Source organism: Syngnathus typhle, linkage group LG6 (genome assembly GCF_033458585.1).
Source record: "Syngnathus typhle isolate RoL2023-S1 ecotype Sweden linkage group LG6, RoL_Styp_1.0, whole genome shotgun sequence".
Lineage (NCBI taxonomy): Eukaryota > Metazoa > Chordata > Actinopteri > Syngnathiformes > Syngnathidae > Syngnathus > Syngnathus typhle.
In genome coordinates this window covers 15,659,692-15,680,886 of record NC_083743.1, presented here as the reverse complement: position 1 = coordinate 15,680,886, position 21,195 = coordinate 15,659,692, and the positions used below count along the sequence as shown (strand labels likewise).

At 38.9% G+C, this 21,195-nt stretch overlaps 1 protein-coding gene across 3 annotated transcripts in view; it reads left to right on the top strand.

The window, feature by feature from the left end:
* Nucleotides 1-20,101, top strand: part of LOC133155170 (vascular endothelial zinc finger 1-like) — a 36,019-nt gene extending 15,918 nt beyond the window's left edge. The window contains exons 5-7 of one of the 3 annotated variants that reach the window (XM_061280259.1): nucleotides 11,793-11,834; nucleotides 12,436-12,501; nucleotides 12,687-20,101. In XM_061280259.1, coding sequence (XP_061136243.1) covers nucleotides 11,793-11,834; nucleotides 12,436-12,501; nucleotides 12,687-13,054 — 476 coding nt within the window. In that variant the 3' untranslated portion in view covers nucleotides 13,055-20,101. The remainder of the gene's footprint in view (nucleotides 1-11,792; nucleotides 11,835-12,435; nucleotides 12,502-12,686) is intronic. The other 2 variants (XM_061280260.1, XM_061280261.1) reach the window with 2 other exon arrangements.
* Nucleotides 20,102-21,195: the final 1,094 nt, after the last annotated feature.

Sequence of the window (21,195 nt, the reverse complement as noted above, 5' to 3'; positions counted from 1 at the left end):
CATGTGAAAAAGGCGTGCGGACGTGAAAAAAACGGCTCTGTATGGGAGAGACGTTGAAGAGGAATAAAAACACCCTTGGAAACCAAAACTTGCCCCTCGTCGTGACTTGGAGCCGCAACAAATGTTTCGGATTTGTGTAGGGTACATTGTGACAGACAGCAAACGAGCAGGTGATCGAGCAAGCGTCTGATACGAGAGCATTGCGTTCGTATGGAGCGTGTTTGAAGTGAATAGCAGCTGCTTCACTGACTCAGACCCGCCTGCAATCCGCTTTATCTTCTCTCTTCTCAGTTGTCCTTGCAAGCTGTCATATTTTTCGCTGTGAAGAGTCTCGTAGTGGTGTCGAATATTATAGTCCTTCAATACCAAAACTTGTTGCAAACACACCAATCACAAAGGTTTTTCGTGCTTAACTAAAAAAAAAGAAAAAAAAGACGTAGTCCATTTTTCATTGAAAATTCTACACTGCGTATCTACTTTTCTCCGTTTGGATAATGACATTTTGGCGAATGAGGGTGTCGGGGAGGGGTAGAGACCAGGGTAGAAACAACGTCGTAACAAGCAGCAATTGGCGCATTGTTACCGTCTGCTGTTTTGGGTCTATCTTCTCTGATCAAAACAATGTTGTCTTCTACTCTGATCAAAACAGTGTGCCCCCATAGCGGATAATCCATGAATTGCATATTATTAAAAATATTAATTCCGTGTATTTTAGGCATGTTTTTACTTTTAAATTGTCCTGCGGGCCTGATCGAATGCGGGCCTGATCGAACCTCCTTGACACCGCTGGCTTAGACGTTGCATACCAAGAATCAATCAAAATATATAAATCACTTTGTCATGTTTCTCAGCCTAGTGTGCAAAAGCAGTGCTACACCTTGAGTGACTTCTGATATTGAGAGTTAACGTTAGACAGGTTTAATAAGGAAAATAACTGCGATGTCATCGGTTAAACACATCACTTTATCACACTAATCAGGCCCACTTTTACTCACGATACACAATAGATTCTTGAGCTGAATTTTCATTAATGCAAATAAGTTGGATAGAAACTTGGCTAGTGTCTGCATCAAATACCACTACCATGATTCAGTAACAAAAAAAATGTCAGTCTACAGTTTTTTTCTGCTCCAGCAGAGCTATCACTCTGCACACGGTGCTCTGTATGTGTGAGCAGGGCAGAGAGCAGCATTTGTAAGACCTATGCCTACTCTACCCCCCAAAAAATCCACCAATTAATCCATCCATCCATTTTCTGTACCACTTTATCCTACGAGGGGTCACAGGCTGAAGCCTATCCAAGCCATCTGCACTCGGACTCACACCTACTGCCAATTTAGAGTGCTCACCCGGCCTACCATGCATGTTTTTGGGATGTGGGAGGAAACCGGAGTTCTCTGGGAAAACCCACGCAGGCATGGGGAGAACATGCAAACTCCACACAGGGAGGACCAGAGGTGGAATCGAACACGCAGCCTCTGAACTGTGAGGCAGACGTGTCGACCAGTGGTCAACTACTGCAATTAATTGGCAGGCTGCACTATGGTGTTAAATGTACAAAAATCAACTATTATATTGCAGTACACTTGTAAAATAGTGCAAAATTGTACAACATACATCAAACTATACCTTGTGCAAACTTTAGGTACAAACTGAGAATTGTAAATATTCAAATAGTGTACACAATTTTAAAATGCCACCTGAGAATTGTAAACATTAAACTATTTCAAGCACAATCTTCAAGTGCAAACTGAAAAATCAAATACATTCTCAACCACACATTTTAAGAATGTTTCAAATGCAGCACTATTTTAAAAAAACAAACATTTGGATTAGAATTCTCCTTCTGGATGTTACATTTACTTAGCTAGCACATGTTACGATGAAGAAGCGTTCTGCGCTGAGAGCGCTAGCGACATGCTAAGACCTTTAGCTAGCGGTGTTTTCTTTCAATAAACGCGTAACGCAATGTGACTATCTTCTCAATGCAACCGGGCATATGTTCTTGAAACTGCATGTACAAACCTTTTCCATTCTGTCGTGCAAATAGGGGTGTTCGTGGTACAAATGGGGGTGTCGATCTTTTGGGTGTTTTGCCAGGTTTGACGCGCTACTGGACTTGGCAAATTGGCCTGTCGAAGTTTGTTGCCAGCCCCGAATTGTCAGCATTTGTAAGCAAAATACCTCCACACAACACTTTTGCCTTTATTATTGTCCACTAATGCTGGTATAGTCTGTGAAGCTAGATTCGGATTTGTGGCTAGCACATGCCATTGTGTCCAGGCTGGAGCAGCATGCTGCGTCATGGAAGAGGCGGTGGGGACTTACTAGGGAGGAGCTGTGTGGGTGAGGCAGTGGTGCTGCAGTGTTTGTGTGTCTACTGGAGGAGGGGGGAAAATATGGCAAAGTATCGATACTTTTAAAACCCAGTTTTGCATTTCATATCGTATTGCGGTCTCGATTAGTATCGAGGTATAAATATTTCTGACAACCCTAGCACATTAGTCGGTAGTCACACGCAACACAAAATGGAGAAGAGACAGATGAGCAAGTCAATGAAAAGTTAGCATTTGCAAGGTAGCGAAATAAACATTATTTCAAATTCATTGAGGTTAAAGGCAAAAACCTGCATGTAATGTGTCTGTGAGGTTTGCAGTTTGAATTGTATTTTGACCCGGTAATGTTACTGAATTAATTTATTTGTAGTATTATTTGTATATATATATTTATATAAATTATGTACCGTTTTTTTCCGTGTATAGTGCGCCCCCATGTATAGTACGCACCCCTAAAAATGGCATGCTGATGCTGGAAAAAAGCTTGTACCCATGTATAATACGCACCCAATTTTTATTAATTTTTTTTAAAAAAAAAATTTTTTTTTTTTTTTTTTTTTTTTTTTTTTTAAGTCCCAATGATCGTCACACACGCAGGGAGGCAATGGGTCCCATTTTTATAGTCTTTGGTATGGTCTTAACTAGGCTGGATGTAATTTTTTTTGTTGGCGTTGATTTCTCCGACTGCCCGTAAACGCACCACCGCGCTCCGTGCGCATGGAGCGTGTTTGAAGTGAACAGCAGAGAAGAAAGGAACAAGGCAAAGTGTTGTGAAATAAAATATTACCTGTAATACGGATTTAGGTAGAGAACTGAACTCTCGCTCTTTATATAGCTGACGTGTCTTGCTCATCCGTTCTGCGCATCTGTAATGGCGGCCTCCGTATGATATCCGGTTTGCGTGTGTGCGAGAGCGAGAGAGAGCGAGAGAGAAAGCGTGCGAGAGAACGCTCAACCGTAGCGCGCCGCCGACCGCCCAACTGCACCGGGCTGGTCGATTAGTGTGACAGAGCCGTCGCTGAAATTTAGAAGATATTTTTAAAGTCCTGATGTACTTTCTAAAATTTAAGTGGACCTCAGTGCGCACTGCGCAGGGAGCTTAATTTGGTGCGGTCGCGCAACCGCAGCGCGCCGGGCGCTCACTGTCGCATTGCTTAAAGAGCGCCTTTGTGTTTTAGGATGAACAGCAGAGACCAAAGGAACAAGGCAAAGTGTTGTGAAATAAAATATTACCTGTAATACGCATTTTGTTATTTGCTGATTGAAACTGCTAATTAAACTGTGAATTGAAACTAATAGGAAGAAAACAACTCTCGCTCTTTATATAGCTGACGTGTTTTGCGCATCCGTTCTGTGCATTTTATTTCACAACACTTTGCCTTTCTTCTCTGCTGTTCACTTCAAACACGCTCCATGCGACCGCAATGCTCTCGTATCAGACGCTTGCTCGATCACCTGCTCGTTTGCTGTCCCGTGCGCGCACGAAGCGCGGTGGTGCGTTTACGGGCAGTCGGAGAAATCAACGCCAACAAAAAAAATTACATCCAGCCTAGTTAAGACCATACCAAAGACTATAAAAATGGGACCCATTGCCTCCCTGCGTGTGACGATCATTGGGACTTAAAAAAAAAAAAAAAAAAAAAATTAAAAAAATAAAATTTTTTTTTTTTTTTTTTTTGTACCCATGTATAATGCGCACCCCAGATTTTAGGACAATAAATTAGTAAAATTTTGCGCACTATACACGGAAAAAAACGGTATATATTTTTTTAAATGTAACACTTTGGCTGGTAACGAGTTACTTTTACTATGAAGTAATTCAGTTACCGTATTTTCCGCACCATAAGGCACACTTAAAAGCCTTTAATTTTCTCAAAAAATTAAGGTGCGCCTTTTATTAAGGTGCTTTTGTGTGGACCAGATTCCAAAATCTGTAAAGTTGTTTTGTGTGGCTTCCGTATTATACAGGCATATAGACCCGCTGAACTAATCAGAGGACATGATGTTTTACGTAGATCGGAGCAAAAAACAATCAGAGGACTGGACGTAACACGTCGGCATTAGTAAATAAATACTATTAGGGGTGTAACGATACATCGATACACATCGATTAATCGATATAATGCTCTACGATTTATTGGCATCGATGCTAAACGTAAACATCGATTTATATCGTAAACATATATATTTATATATATGTTTGACCTCGGACATTAGACGCGACTTTATTTTGAAATCCAGTTCATTGTTGCTTGCTTCCTCTTTCCGGGAGCGCACTGCGCGTGTTGTGTTGTGAGCAGAGCACGCACGTGAAAGGGGAGTCGACAACAAGTACGCGGCTCCTGGGCTGGTGCTATGGCTAGTGTCCAAAAAGACGAAGAAATTTGCTCCCCTTTAGGCTTCAAGTCATTCGTTTGGAAGCACTTTGGATTCCAAAGAAAATATGGCTCAACGGACAAGACACGTGCAGTTTGTAAATCCTGCCATGCGGTGATCAAATATTCAGGGAGCACAAATCTCGCCGCATATTTAAAGAAAAAACACGACATCAAAGTTCAGTGTTAAAATAAGCACTTTGCATACTGCAATACTCTTGTAATTTCCTAAATAAAGAGTACCTTGTTGATTTTGCGTATGAATTGTTATAAATCAGGATATTGTTCTATATTTTTTATTTTAAAAAAATATCGATCGTAGAGCACTATATCACAATATATCGTGAACGAATCGCAGCAGGCTTTAAGATATTGGCAAATATCGTATCGTAGTTCTTTGTATCGATATGATATTGTATTGTGACAAAACCCGCGATTTACACCCCTAAATACTATCGTTTGTGCAAAGTACCCACCTCCGCCGCCATTGATAAATAAATAGTTCCGTTTGTGTAAATCTGTAAAGTTGCTTTGTGTGGCTTTCGCCACACAGAGACGTAATACACAGGCGTAATATGTAGTAGACCCAATGAGCCAATCAGAGGACATTACGTTTTACGTAGATCGGGGCGGTAAACCAATCAGAGGACTTCACGTAAGATATAACTCCACCGCCATTGATAAATGAATACTATCGTTTGTGAAAAGAAAACAGCATTAGGACCCCCTAAAATGGCATAGACAACAAGACATGCTTGCGAGGCACAATTGGAGCTTTCTGGAAAGCCAGGATCAGTGCAGAAAAACAACGTGACAGCGACGAATAGGACCTCGGTATGTTTAATGGCAAACTTGCCCAACTGTTTAATTCGGATACAAAAGATGGAGACTTGTACAGATTTGCGTATGGATATTGGTTAACAATAACGTGAGTACAGTAGAGTACATTGTTAAACAGTAGGATAAAGTACAAGATAACTGAAAGTGTGCCAAGTATAGAATTTGGGACAGTTACCAAAGAGCTAATCGTTCCCCCTTCCTCGAAAGACAGATTAATGTCATTTGACATTTATTACATTATTATTAATTATTACTATTATTATTATTATTGTTAAATTATTCATTACATTATTATGATACTTACAATAATGACATTTAGCATGTAAAGGCATGTTTATTTAGATTTATAATTCATGAAGGGATGTAGAATTGAGTTATATTGTGTATATAAAGCTCAACTGTAATTGCAATTATGGGGGTTCTTTTAAAATACTTTGGAGCATATACTGTTCTAATATTAAAAAAAAAAAAAACTTCAAAATAAAATGCGTTTGTTTTACGGGTGGAGAGGCTCAGAAATAGACTCGCCCAGGGAGTAATTCAGTGTAGAACCGCCACTGTGTATAATATTTATTATTCAACATTAATGATGTAGTGGTAGTGTGAATAATGTTGGAAAATAACACATCTGTTTACCTTTGAGTTAAGTTGTAGAACCATCATTAACCAAGATTGGTAAACAGGATTATGCAATCAAGGTGCAATCCTAGTCATTTAAAGCGCACGCATCTTGTTGATGTTACTGTTCAAAGCAAAAGTACACTACGACTACACTCGGGGCAGCACGCTGCTACTTTGTCATAAAAGAAAAAAGATGCCAACGAATCCAAGAAGAAGACAAAGAAGCAGACCCAAAATAAATGTCTGTCATGGCTACCAACTTTCATCAAATTGTCTTTTAAAGTACATGCATTGGCTTTGCCTTCTTTAGGAATGAAGTCACAACACCGACAGAGGTCTAGCAGTATCATTAGCATCTAGCTTTGTTGTACTTAGATTAGCAATTGGAAACCTTCAATGGCTACAAAAAGGTTTAGAATGGACAGCAGGTGTCTGGACTTGTTGACATTCAAATTTGATCACTGCAATACATAGTCACATTTGCTCTTCAATTTTGTTGGTGCCACCCAATGCTCAGATAGAGAAACTACCGTATTTTCCGGACTATAAGGCGCACCTAAAAACCTAAAATCTTCTCAAAAGCCGACAGTGCGCCTTATAGTCCAGTGCGCCTTATATATGGAGTAAATTCCTAAATTCAAACTGGCCCGAAGCATTGTGTCATGAAATCAAGCATAAGTGGCCTGCTGAAGACTATGAATCATGAATCAAAAAGACTATGGATCATTATTTTGTGATTATAAAGTCATTTGTTGCATCTGCAGTTGAAATAAAAAAGATAAAATGAAAAATTTGATTTGGATTAAAAATCTGACATGATGCATTAATAGTGCGCCTTATAGTCCGGTGCACTTTATAGTCCGGAAAATACGGTAGTTAAACACCTACCGTTTTTTTCTATATATTGTATAATGCGCCCCCATGTATAATACGCACCCTAAAAATGGCATGCTGATGCTGGAAAAAAACCTGTACCCATGTATAATACGCACCCAATTTTTATGATTTTTTTTTATTTTTTATTTTTATTTTTTTTAAGTCCCAATGATCGTCACACACGGAGGGAGGCAATGGGTCCCATTTTTATAGTCTTTGGTATGGTCTTAACTAGGCTGGATGTAATTTTTTTTGTTGGCGTTGATTTCTCCGACTGCGCATGTGAAAAAGGCGTGCGGACGTGAAAAAGGCGGCTCTGTATGGGAGAGACGTTGAAGACGAATAAAAACAGCCTTGGAAACCAAAACTTGCCCCTCGTCGTGACTCGGAGCCGCAACAAATGTTTCGGATTTGTGTAGGGTACATTGTGACAGACAGCAAACGAGCAGGTGATCGAGCAAGCCTTGTCTGATACGAGAGCATTGCGGTCGTATGGAGCGTGTTTGAAGTGAACAGCAGAGACGAAAGGAACAAGGCAAAGTGTTGTGAAATAAAATATTACCTGTAATACGCATTTTGTTATTTGCTGATTGAGACTGCTAATTAAACTGTGAATTGAAACTAATAGGAAGAAAACAACTCTCGCTCTTTATATAGCTGACGTGTCTTGCGCATCCGTTCTGCGCATCTGTAATGGTGGCCTCCATATGACGTCCGGTCCGCGATGGAGATTAACAAACAAACAATATTTGACAATAACACACCATCAAGGATTGCACCATCGCATCAAACGATTTGTCGTCAATTATGAATTTTACTGACTAAGTGTGTTGGGCAGGATGGCTGAACGCGATGCGCGATTGACAACAAACAAGAAGAAAGGTGATTTCAAGGTTTATTTCGGGGGAGATTTGTCATGTCTCGTCCCCAGTTTTGCTATGTGTCTAGGTTGCCATAGTTTCTGTTTGCGTCGCCCTTCTCTTCCTGTGTCACCTCAATCGATGTAACGTGTTTTGTATTTAAGTCCTGTCTGCCCCTCGCTCACCGTCGGATCATTGCACGTGTTACTGTCATGATTTCTGTTCCTGTCTTTGGTAATGTCACCCTGTCTTTTTGTTCCACGACTTTGTCGCTCAGTCCTGTTGTTGGTTTTGTTGTACCATGACTTTCTTTAAAAAAAAAAAAAAATTAAAAAAAATTTGTACCCATGTATAATGCGCACCCCAGATTTTAGGACAATAAATTAGTTAAATTTTGCGCACTATACACGGAAAAAAACGGTAAATGTTACCTGAAGCACTTTCCATTTTCTTCAACTTTTATTAGAATTTCACTACACAATTACACCATAAGTAGAGCAGTAGAGCAGTCGTCCAATAACGGTTTGATTTCTGCTCTGCCCGAGTCATGGGTGATTGTGTCTTTGGGCAAAAGACTTCATCATCCACCTTGCCTCCAGTCCCACTCACACTGCTGCGTGAATGTTTTGTGATCGGAAAGGCCATAGGCGCGCACTGGCAGCCACGTTTCTGTCAGCCTGCTCTAGGGCAGATGTGGCTACTAAAGTAGTTCACCACCACTAGTGTGAATGGTTGAGCGTATGAGTAGAGAAGTTACTGTAATTTCCGGACTGTAAGACGCACCAGACTATAAACCGCACTAGCTAAAATCCGGGGATATTTTAGTTTTTTTCTTATATAAGCCGCACCGGACTATAAACCACACGTGCACACGAGTTTTTTACAAAGAAAGACAGTACACAAAGCCTTTTTAAAGTTTTAATAACATACTTAAACATGTCTTTCTAAACATTGCCTGTGACGCAGCAGTAGTACCGCAGCAACACGGAAGTGTGCACGCGAGTTATTAACAAAGAAAGACTGGACACAGAAAGCTTTTTTAAAGTTTTAATAACATACCTTAACATTTCTTTCCAAACACTCCCTGTGACGCGGCAGTAATACCGCAGCAACACGGAAGTAACACAGCACTAATAGGGTTTGATTAAATAAAACATACCGGTAAAAGTCACTGAGACGCGACGGTAACACAGCAGCAACACGGTAGCACAGCACTAACAGGGCTGATTAAAAAAGCATACAAGTAAGAGTAAAAAAAAAAAGACCTTCATCGTCTTCATCTTCCTCCTGTGCATTGAAACCACACACTCAGTATCTCTTTTGTCGTCGGTTTTATGCATTTCTTCTAGCATTTTCCATGATGAGGGTCTGTTCGTGCTAATTTTATTCATGCACGAAGCGCTAAATTACCTTAAACTAGCGAGCGACACGTAAAGCTCCAGAGTAGACGAAATAAAGAAAAGGGTGCTGCAACACAATGTCATCAACATCGACTGCCTTTAGCTTAAAAGCGGCATCATATGCATTTCTTTTGTAATACCGCAGCAACACGGAAGTAACACAGCACTAATAGGGTTTGATTAAATAAAACATACCGGTAAAAGTCACTGAGACGCGGCGGTAACACAGCAGCAACACGGTAGCACAGCATTAACAGGGCTGGTTAAAAAAACATACCAGTAAAAGTAAAAAAAAGAGCTTCATCGTCTTCATCTTCGTCCTGTGCACTGAAACCATCGAAGTCTTCCTCCTCAGTGTCTGATTGGAATAGCGTTAGATATCCTTTGCCACACACTTTCTCAGTATCACTTTCGTCGTCGGTTTTATGCATTTCTTCTAGCATTTTCCATGATGAGGGTCCGTTCATGCTAATTTTATTCATGCATTCAAGCGCTAAATTACATTAAACTAGCGAGCGACACGTATAGCTCCACAGTAGACAGGACCACGAAATAAAGAAAAGGGTGACGCAACACAATGTCATCAACATCAACTGCCTTTAGCTTAAAAGCGGCATCATATGCATTTCTTTTGTCCCCCATAATGACGGTTTGTGTATAAAAGCTTCCTTTCAGTAATGTCCGTCTTGATCTCGTTCTGTCTCTTCTTTGTGTGAATTTTACGCCACGGATGGACATGCGATCAACACACCGCTTTTCTCCCCAGTGACCGTGTCCATATATCCCTCCGCCCAGCAAACCGGTGCCGCACAACAGCGGTCCACAGCCTTTTTACGAGTGTATAAAAGTGATCAACTCATCACAAAAATCACGGAAATAATCATATATAAGCCCCCCATAATGATGGTTTGTGTATAAAAGCTTCCTTTCAGTAATGTCCGTCTTGATCTCGTTCTGTCTCATCTTTGCGTAAATTTTAAGGCACTATTTGCCTGGCGGATGGACATGCGATCAACACACCGCTTTTCTCCCCAGTGATCATGTCCTATTTCTCCCCGCCCAGCACAGCGGTGCCGCACAACAGCGGTGCCGCACAACAGCGGTCCACAGCCTTTTTACGAGTGTATAAAAGTGATCAAGTCATCACAAAAATCATGGAAAAAATCCTATATAAGCCGCACCGGACTATAAACTGCAGGGTTCAAAATTTGAGAAAAAAGTCACGGGTTATAGTCCGAAATTTACGGTATTATTATTAAAATAATTTATTAAATTTATACTCTTAATGCAGCAGGATTGGCCGCAGGATACCCCTTTGAACTCAAATTAAATTCCATTCTGATTTGCCCCTATAATGAGTATCCATTTTGGTTTTATTCTAATTGTAATAGAAGACTATGTAAACCTGACAATTGATTGTCTTTGTGTTTAATCTGTAAAGGACGTTTGAAAACAGCAGCTTTTACTTCAGGGAAATAGTGAGCCATATTTCCCCATATTTTATGACATGTAAGAGAGTGAAACCGTAACTGAAGCTAATTGTTTGTGCATTCTCTACACCACAGGTGTCAAACTCAAGGCCCGGGGGCCAGATACGGCCCGCCACATCATTTTATGTGGCCCGCGAAGACAAATTGTGCATCAAATTTGCGTGTTATTACTAGAATTGCAAATTGTCTTCACTTTTAATATCTTTTTTCTAAATATTTGACCAGTTTGATTTGAAAACGAGTTATTTGTCAGTTTGTTTTGTAGCTTTTACTGTATATAATATGAGGTGCTCATACATTTATTTGGGTTGACAGTCATAATGGCCCTCCAAAAGAAGCTATGACTACAATGCGGCCCGCGAAGAAAATGAGTTTGACATCCCTGCTCTACACTATTTGGAGCAATATCCTGTTTTTACATAACTTACTTTTTTTTTAAAATCAGCAATTTTTATATTTTTAAATCTGATTAATCAACTAATCCCCCCCATACCCCAAATAATCCAATACAATCCAACTTTATTTACATAGCGCATTTTACAACAGCTAAAGCTGTAACAGCGCTTTACACATAACAATAGGACAACCACAAAAACTACACATTTCAATAGAGAAAATCCAAATGAAATGGCATTGTGGCCAAATGACACCCACATTGCAGGATTTAACAGAGAAAAACTGTATCCACATCAAATTAGAGATCTGAGACCTATTCACAATAAATTGTATTTTACACATTGAATGATAATGAAAAAAAAGATTGTTCAAAATAAGTTTTTTTTAACAACATAAATAACTTGGCTATTCATTTCCGACCCAAATTATCTTACAAACTCAATAAAAGGATATCAAAGATTGTTTTACAAAAGTAGGGAAAAATCAGATTTTTAAGCAAATAAAAATATACCTCTAACCACGCCATCCAAAACCCCCAGATGATGGCAATGTTGCCCTGTGTTTTTGTAACCCCATATGTGTCTGTATTTTTGAATAGGCATAAGTGACTGGCAGTGGAACCACTCAGGGCCACGAAAAGGTAATCCAGTCCCGTAGTTGGTAGCAGAAACTCTTAGACATGCCATGATATAGTCACATGTGGCCAGTTTTTAGTCATGTTGCACCATTTTCCCATGAAGACATGTTTTCTCTGAAAGCTGGTAAATTTCAGGTTTCTCTGTTTTTGTAGTATGTACAGTATAATTGTGCCAGTGATAGGTTAAAGTTCATGAAGCAGGATCAGTAGATTATTTGAATTAACAAAAAACTGGACCATTGCGCAGGCTAGATGCACACTACCTGGCTGTTATCCTGATTGATTAAATAGGTTCCTGCAAACCTTACATATAAAAATGAACTCATAGATGTTACACATAGATGTAACTGGGACACAAATGCCCCAATAGCTAACACTTTTTTTTAGACAGTTTGTTGCTGCTTGAGCCAGACTTGCTGACATTGACAATGTCCTTGCCCTAAAGTAATCAGATTAACCGTCATGCTCTGTCGTGTTCATCTAGTCTGCTGCACATAGATCTGAGGATGTTTTATATCATGTATTAATGTTCAAAATTACAGCTTTTTAACCAATCAGTTAGCCGTTTAGTCTATTGATCCTGCTTTTTGAATTTACCCCTTAGGTGATTTGACGGTAGGAGAGATTTTAAATAACTCCTTCCAAGTCCTAATTGACAACTTTCACAAAGGTAGGTTTCTCCACCAATATTACTACAGTTGACATAATGTTGAAATGATGTCTTTACATTTTCAGCGACCCAGGTAAAGAACGACGGTGCCGATTGGACTGTTGGTTTTTCTGTACTTAAGTAGACACTCAAAATTCCTACCAAGGTGACTGGGCTTGTTTCTTTTTTTTTTTTATTGACTGTAGATGCCAACAACGTGCACAACAATTCCGCCACGACAACGCCGGTCACCAACTCGGCAGCCATCACTTCGGCCATGAACCGTGGCGGCAATGCCAGCAACCCAGTCACCATTGCTGCTCAGATGAACATCACCACCAGCACGGTCAACATTACAAACCCCGTCAACCTGCAGCATCCCGTCACCATCACAGGGCCTGTGAACCTAGCCTCTGTCAACATCCCCACGACCGCCCACATGAATATTGCCCACCCCGTGGCCATCACCACCCCAATGCCCATGAATATCACCGGCCCACTTAACATTGCCATGAGGCCCATGGAGAGCATGCCTTTCCTATCCCAGGTTCTGCCATCCTCACCCCCTTGGTAGAATTTGTTTTCTAGCCGCTGAGTAACTGTTGAGAATGTAACTGCCTAATAATAGATGAACCTGTCAAAATCTGACTATAATTCCGTTCTCAGTGGATGGGCAATATGCCTAACACTGAAGTTGGCATACCGTCCTCAATAATGCAATGACACCCTACAACCCGCATGAATTATGAGTAGCAAAAATCAGTGCTAATATCAATTCGTTAATTGTTTGTTTGTATTTATGAGAGGGAAATGCTTGGGAAAAGTCTTCGTCATTATAGTAATTTGTAAACAATGATCTACATACTGTATCTGACAAATTAATTCATCACATTGATGCAAAATAATGTAAATGAAATATTACCTCCAAAGCTGTCCCTACAAATTTTTACAACAGAACAACTCCTTTCCTCATTTGGAAAATCCGAAAGGAGTTTAAGGACTTTCTCGGTGCATCCCCGTCTTGCAAAATAGAGCGGCGAGAGGACCTTTATCTTTTAATGGGACAAAAAGTAGAAGATCTACTGTTTGGGTGGTGTCTAATTTAAATGAAACCACTATATAGTTTTAATCCAAACATGAAAGCAATCGTTTATGCCAAAGATTTTCCAAGCAACATGTTTCCCTTTTGAATTCTATATTTGAAAAGATTGGGAAACCCAAATACATTTAATTAGGGTACTACCTGACTGAGGCCTCACATTAGAAGCTGCTACAGGCAGTTAACTTTAAGTTTGCACCATGTCGTATTTTAACTTATGCCGACATCATGGCATCTATCACAAAAATCTCATTTTGATGAAATTTGGATGTTGTATAAAACTTAAACGGATTATTTGATTTGAAAATAATTTCCTACCTATAGGCCATTGAATACACTACAAAGATATTTATTATCTTAAAAAAAGAAAATTCTACAACAATACACATTTTGCAACATGTTCCAAAAAAGCTGGGGCAGGCGTATGTTACTTCATCTTTCTTTTCCTTTCCTTTCACCTTTCCTTTCACCTTTCCTTTCCGCACAAGGTAGTCTGTGGAATTGTTCCTAATCTTGCTTCATGTACAACTTCAATTGTTCAGTTGTATTTTCAATAAGACACAGGTCTGGACTGCTGCCAGGCAAGTATAGTGCACATATTCGTATTAAAAGGCCTCACTGTTGTAACGTGCAGAATGTGCCTTTGAATTGACTTGCTGAAATACTCTGGGACGTTCCTTGAAAAACACGTTGCTTGGATGGCAGCATATGTTGCTCCAAAAACTGTATATACTGTTTGGCATTAACAATGTCCTCACAGATGTGCAACTAACCCTAACCACACTCCCATACCATCACTGATATTGGTTTTTGATTGTCACGCTGATAACAGTCCAGTTTTTTTCTCTTTAGCCCAGAGTAAACGATGTCCATGACTGCCCAAAAACATTTTGAAATGCGGACTCATCAGACCATAGCACTCTTTTCCACTCTGCGTCACTCCATCTTAGTTAAGCTTGGGCCCATAGAAACTAGCAACTTTTCTGGGATTTTATTGATAGATGGCTTTCGTTTACCTGGTAGAATTTTATTTTAACTTGTATTTGAACATAGATGTATACAGTCAAACCTCAGTTTTTGACCACAATCCGTTCCAGAAGGCGGTTCGAGAAGTGAATCGTTAGAATACCGATGACTCAACTGCAGCGCACCGTCGAACACGCAATCGTAGCGCGCCGCCGACCGCGCAACTGCGCCGCTCTAGTCGCATTATTGTGACAGAGCCGTCGCTGAAATTTAGCAAATATTTTTCAAGTCCTGATGTATTTTCCCAAATTTTTGTGGACCTCAGTGCACAGGGAGCTTAATTTGGTCCGATCGGGCAACTGCAGCGCGCCAGGCGCTCACTGTCGCATTGCTTTAAGAGTGTCTTTGTGTTTTAGGATGGGTTTGCTGCTCCCACTTGCTTTCTTTGGAGGCATGATTCGGTGTTAATACAATCCTCAAAGTAATGAAAATACAATAACAATGACCGGAGTCAGTCGGCATCCGGGTCGCGCGGTCGGGTTTTCTCGGGTCCTCTCGGCTCATCTTGCGAGGTTTGACTTCCGAATTTTTGTTTGACAACGGAGGCAAATAAATCTCGAATTTTTCGTTCGAATTTCGATTTGTTCGAGAACTGGGACGTTCGAAAACCGAGGTTTGATTTAAACTGTACTCTGCGTCCCTCTCTCTCGATAAATTGTTTTGGACAAATCTCTTCTCAGAGTTTTTGGTCTATGAGATGAAGATAGCAGGCAGACGGATTGCTTATGTGGCACACGTGCTTCTTGACTCAAAATGTTTCTTTTTGCTCTTTCTTGTCCGTAACACCCCCCCACATCCTTTCATACAGACAAGTAAGTCTCAGGCTCTTCCATTGTAACAGTGGAAAAAGTTAACTAGCATTTTTGCGCGCTTTTTGAAGCCTTTAAAATGGCATAATTTCCTTTATTCTTAACGTTTTGTTTCCTACATTTATATGGGGCACATGAGCAATGCTAACGTTGCAAGCAGCTAATGCTGGCAACAGGCGCCATACGCTACAGTGCCAGTGTAATTTTTTAGCGCCCTTAATTAGCAATTCAACGTTCTTTTAACACAACATTGTGACTGTCATAAATATTTTGAATTTCTGCTGCGGCTGGCTTGACTTCTTCCTGGGTTTTTAGTTCCAGAGCACTGCCCAAGTAAATGAGAAAAATGCCATGAGCAATTTTTTTTAACAGTTGCCTGGATTGCTCAAGGATTTTCTGAAAGTTTTGTGAGCCCAATTGGCAGTATCCTACCATAGAAGATTTGCCTGAGGGATTGAAAGTCACAGGGATTCATTGTTGGTTTTTGCCCTGTACGATATGATGAGATTTCTTTAGATTCTCTGAGTCTTTATAGACGTGGATCCTAGATAATGAAATCCCTAAATTTCTTGCAATTGTACATTGAGAAAAGTTTAGCAAAAAAAAAAACAGTGAACGCGCTTACCTGTGAAATGTTCCAAACAGGGTTTTCTTTTCTTCGTTTATAAGCCTTGCTAACTTTTACTACTTTTGTTTCCCCTGTCCCAGCCTTTTTGCTAACACGTTACAGACATCAAATCTAAAGTACTTGTAAATAATAATACTAAAAAACAAGACATTATCAGTTTGAGCTTTAAATTCTTTGTCATTGTAGTGTATTCAGTAGAACATGGGTTGAAAGGGATTTCCAAATCATTGAATCTGATTTTACATTTTACTCGACATCCCAGGTTCAGTGGAATTGAGATTTGTAGAAAATATCTTGACTCAAACTTTTATATTTACATTTTAATACAGGTTGTATTTTCAAACAGATATTCACTAGTATTTCTAATATTGAAGTTTTTTTCACCAATTATTACATTGTCAGCAGTTACACTCCAAACCATAATTTTATTTTTTGCTTGTTATACTTTAGTTGTTATTATTTTTAACATAATAGATACTGTAAGTGGTTGTTAGCCAGCTCATCGCAGCTGCATTGCTAACAAACACAAAAGATTTGTTATGTGCTGGGCATTTGATGTCAATAAATGTGACACCTTACTACAACATACGCCCAGGTGTATTGCCGGAAGGTGAAAAATGCTTCCTACTAAAATTGTTTAATGTTTTTAGTTTTAAAAGATTTTATAGGACTAATCAGTATTTAATAGTTTCTGTATTTTAAAGGTTAGAGTGGAGGGTGAGCGGTGTTGAGCAATATTTTGGATTGTGTTGTTGTTTCTGAGACTGGCTAGAATAATTGTTTCAAATCAACTCCTCCCATATATTTAAATGGCTGGAAACTGGTCACTTGTCATCACTGCTGGATACTCTTCACACTTTAGCGATCTCATCAATTTTGGAAGGATGGCTAGATAAATGAGGACATGATAGTTAATGGTACTGAAAAAAAGTTTTTTGTTTGTTTTTCAACTGAAAGCAAGTCTCCTGAGGCGTTGCCCTTAAAATACAGTATTATCTAAGGTCAAATGAAAAAAAAAAAAATCAGTTTTTTTGTTTTCTGTCTTTTTCTTTGAACTGTAGAGGTCAATAGATTTGCTTAGTTGCACATGGACAGTGCAAGCCCAAAGTTGTTTGGTATATTAGAATGTTTACTTGAGCAGGTATAGGATCCCACTTCTGTAAGTAAAACTCAGATATCTGACTGAGATTAGTCTTTTATAATATATTAATGACTGGTCTTTGTGTGTGTAAATATGAAACACTATTTTGTTGCCTTTTACCTGTGGAAGCGCCAGTTTGACTTTGCACCACCAGCTACAATGCAAGACTTGTCTAAGCATTGTTATGGCCGTCCAATAGCAGGAGTGCCAAAAACCGTACCAAATTCCTTTGTGATGAATTTTAAGTCATAGTGGCTTTTTTGTGGCAGAGGAACAATCCCATTGGACAAAACAAGTTTGCATATCACACATGATTGAGGTGGTGTTGATATCCTATTCTGACATAAAAAACGCAAGTTGTGGCTGTTAAAAAACATACACAACGTTTTGCCAGTACACTCTTCAAAGCCTTACTGACGAGGAAACACGGGCAAATCATCACCAGCATTCTTTTAAAAATATTTTTCAAGTAATTTTTTCATACCAATATGTTCTTTGTAATCTCACTAGTCTAAACGGAATTTTGATTAATATTGTGTTGGTGGAATTAAATAATGTAAATTAATCCACCCATTTTTTTTTTTTATCAATTTCAGGGTGCCACTGTCATTCTATTGCCCCATTGTCGTCGCATAAAATTGTCAACATTGCAAATGTCATGTGCCCAAACCCAAAACAGGTGGAGTGTAACCATTGCAATGCGAGCCCGCAAATGGCGGTAGAAAGTTAAAATGACTGCACCCTGAAATGGATGAAAATGGGATAATTAAAAGGCTTAATTCTTATTCCACCAATGCTGGATTAATCAAAATACTGTTTCTAGACTAGTGGCACATGGAAATACTGTTGCATAGAAAATGTTTGACTGATTTTGAATCCTCGATTTTCCAATTATTATTTTTTTAATGCTGATTAACCATGTCTATGACAGAATTTCATCAATATTAATTGGTATTGAACACTAGGTGTTAGAGATAGCTGAGCTTAAAACTAATTCAACACAAGTTTTGAGCTCTTGCCCACAACCATTCCAGGAATTATTTTTTTTTTGTGGGGAAAAAAACACCAGTTTGTTTCACTGAGGAAGGAAAGGTTTAGTGAAATTTCACTTTTTCCGTTTTCTTGTCAAAGGTTTTAGGTATGGTTTATTGAATCAACATCTTTATAAGTAAAGTTCTCAACATTAACGCAACATGAAAGCGTAAGCAGATTTATTTCTCATGTTTTTTAAGCAAAGCAATAGTAGCCTACCGCATTGGTTTGAAAATGTTAATTGTCATTCATCAATGCTACGCCCAGCCTGCATAGACTTATAAAACCACAAGCAATCAAATTAACATTTGCAATGAATCATGACTGTGCAAGACAAACTTTTTTTTTATATATATAAAACATTTTCTGGCTTGTGCTTTTTTTTTTGCAGTCTCATGTCACAAAATGTTAGTGTTGACACACATTGATCTTTTTCATATATATATATATATATATATATATATATATATACACACACACGTTTTTTTCCCATGCAAAATAATTCTGGGGCTTTCTGCAATGAATGTTCAATCCAGACAAATTTGACTGTGTGAAGCCTGTTTGAAGTTGAGGATTTTGTTCAGTGTAAACTCCGAAGCACTTGCAGCAAACCAGGATATGCACACTACAACAGAGTGGTACTTAAAGCGGCATTTTAGTTTGTAGTAATAAGATAAGAATTTCTGTTTGTTGTTCTCCATGCTTCGTTTTTGGTAATCCAGATGTTTTCATTTCATTGTGTGCATGTCAACACTGTCCTCCAAGTGAAATGCTCTTATGTGGAATGGCATTGTGATCTTGGAAATGTGTAATTCATTTAATAGACTTTTTTTATTTACAATGTTGCATGTGGACTGAGCTTGTCCTTTATAAGTTTGAGTTAAACAACATTTTTTTAGAAGGATAGTGACATAGAAAAGCAAAACACTAAAAAAAACTGGTCAAAATCAAGCATGTGCTGTCATATTACCTTTTCTAGTGGCTGCAAACAGATGTGCCTGAATTACTAAGCAAGATTTTTCCACATGCTGATGCTTCCTCCCTGTCTTGTTTGATGTAATATACTGTGAAGGAAGCCAGATATCAAACAACCAAACTATGTCATAAGCAATTTATTTGATGAAACATTATGGTGGTGTTTGTCCAGTTAAAGTTAAACCTTGAAATGGGATACGAATCATGACTGTGCAAGAAACTGACTTTTTTTTTTTTTAAATCAATAACTTTGGGTGGGAGGAGAATTTGGGGAAAAAATATTTGGCCAAATCATCTGTTTTTGAGGAATGGGAGTGAGACGGGGTTAATATGGAAAATGTTGTGAAGGCAAATGAATGTATATCTTTGTACAAACCGTTTAGAACAGAGGACTTAGTTATAGTTATGACAGACATGCAAGGAAAAAACTTTTTATAAAACATTTTGTATTAGATTATTAACAGTGATAAGTTTTGTACATACGTATGAAGGCTAGGCTTTCTGGTTAGCAGAAAGGTAAAACATTCCTACATTTTTTTAAAATGTATGTTCACGGAAAATAATTATGTAAACATGCGCAAGGTTTTATGTACCTTTTATTTGGGTTTGTCTAAATAAAGGAAAACAGTAAAACATGATTGTCAACTGGCCATGTTCGACCTACGTATGTCTGACGCTTTTTGGGTGGCTAAGGTGGTTTGATGCCTAGAGCTAAGAAACCCCCACAATATCCATGGATGTGAACAGTGTGTTTACAAGCTAACCGTGTGTTTACGAGCAACGTGGCGTATAGTTGGCCTGTTTGCTGTAAACCGCCGCTGTGAAGATGGTTATTGACAGATTGAGAGCGCGTGCCAAAAAACGAGCAAAAGTTCTTTTTCCATTCTTTAACTATTAAACTTGGAAATGTTGACGTGTGTCTGTGTGTTTTCTGACGCCAGTAACTACATATTGTTGGATTCTTAGTATATAATTAAAACTTTTTTTTTCTTTCAAAAATTGAAGCTCTGTTCTGCTACACAGAGGGAAATAGTCAAGATGTGTTCCTTGATGTGTAGTGAATATTTTTGTCAATATAGTGCTGGTAAATTTGTCTAGAATGTCTCCTATTTCTCCAAAATGACGTATAAAGTATAAGATGGAAATTTGAATTATAGTAGCTAAAGGCCTCCCTTTACCATCTAGAGTGAGAACAAGAAGAGTGTTCTACTAGATTTTGTATCTTTTATTTTTGCCAATATTCATCATTAAAATGGCTCCAAAAATCACATGATGAAACTTTGAGAGGGAGAGACATTAGATTGGATTGGTAGAAAGTGGTCCTGTGAAAATTTCCTTGTGTTTTAAGACTGCTGTCAAAGTTAACTTACTGCGGAAACGAATGAGCCGTTCTCGGATATTCACACTGGAACTTGTATGAGGGGTAAAGAAAATCAATCATTTTGAATGGTAGTCCGGTAACGTTTTAGCAGTCCACCAGGTGTCGTCAGTGTTCTCGTGAAACAACCTGCTCTATGGTTGCATCGTGAGAGTTGGGTATAGTATATTGAGCAGATAATTACTGTTTAAAAGTTAGAATGTTCTATATGTCTGTAGTCTTAACTATAGTCATATGTATTCTCAGACATGACAAACGGAATCTCTCAAAAGGTCCTTAAAGTCAAGTCAAACATGGACCGAACCTCTAAATTGGGTCAATTTGAAAATAATAATGATAAATCCCCCATCACTGTCAAAATCGGAATGCAGCAGTCATCACAAAGAATAATGGGCTCTGGTCTTTTAAAAAAAAAAAAAAAATCCAAACTATTTACAAAAGCCTCATTTCAAGTAAGAAGTCCTTAATGTCCATTACTGACCAAACCCTAAGGAAGAAAATGCATGCAAGCAGGGCCGATTTTAGCATCCTCTGGAGATATCCAGCCATCCATCCATTTTCTGTACCGCTTGTCCCCACGGGGGTCGCGGGAGCCTATCCCAGCAGTAGGCGGGGGACAACCTGAAC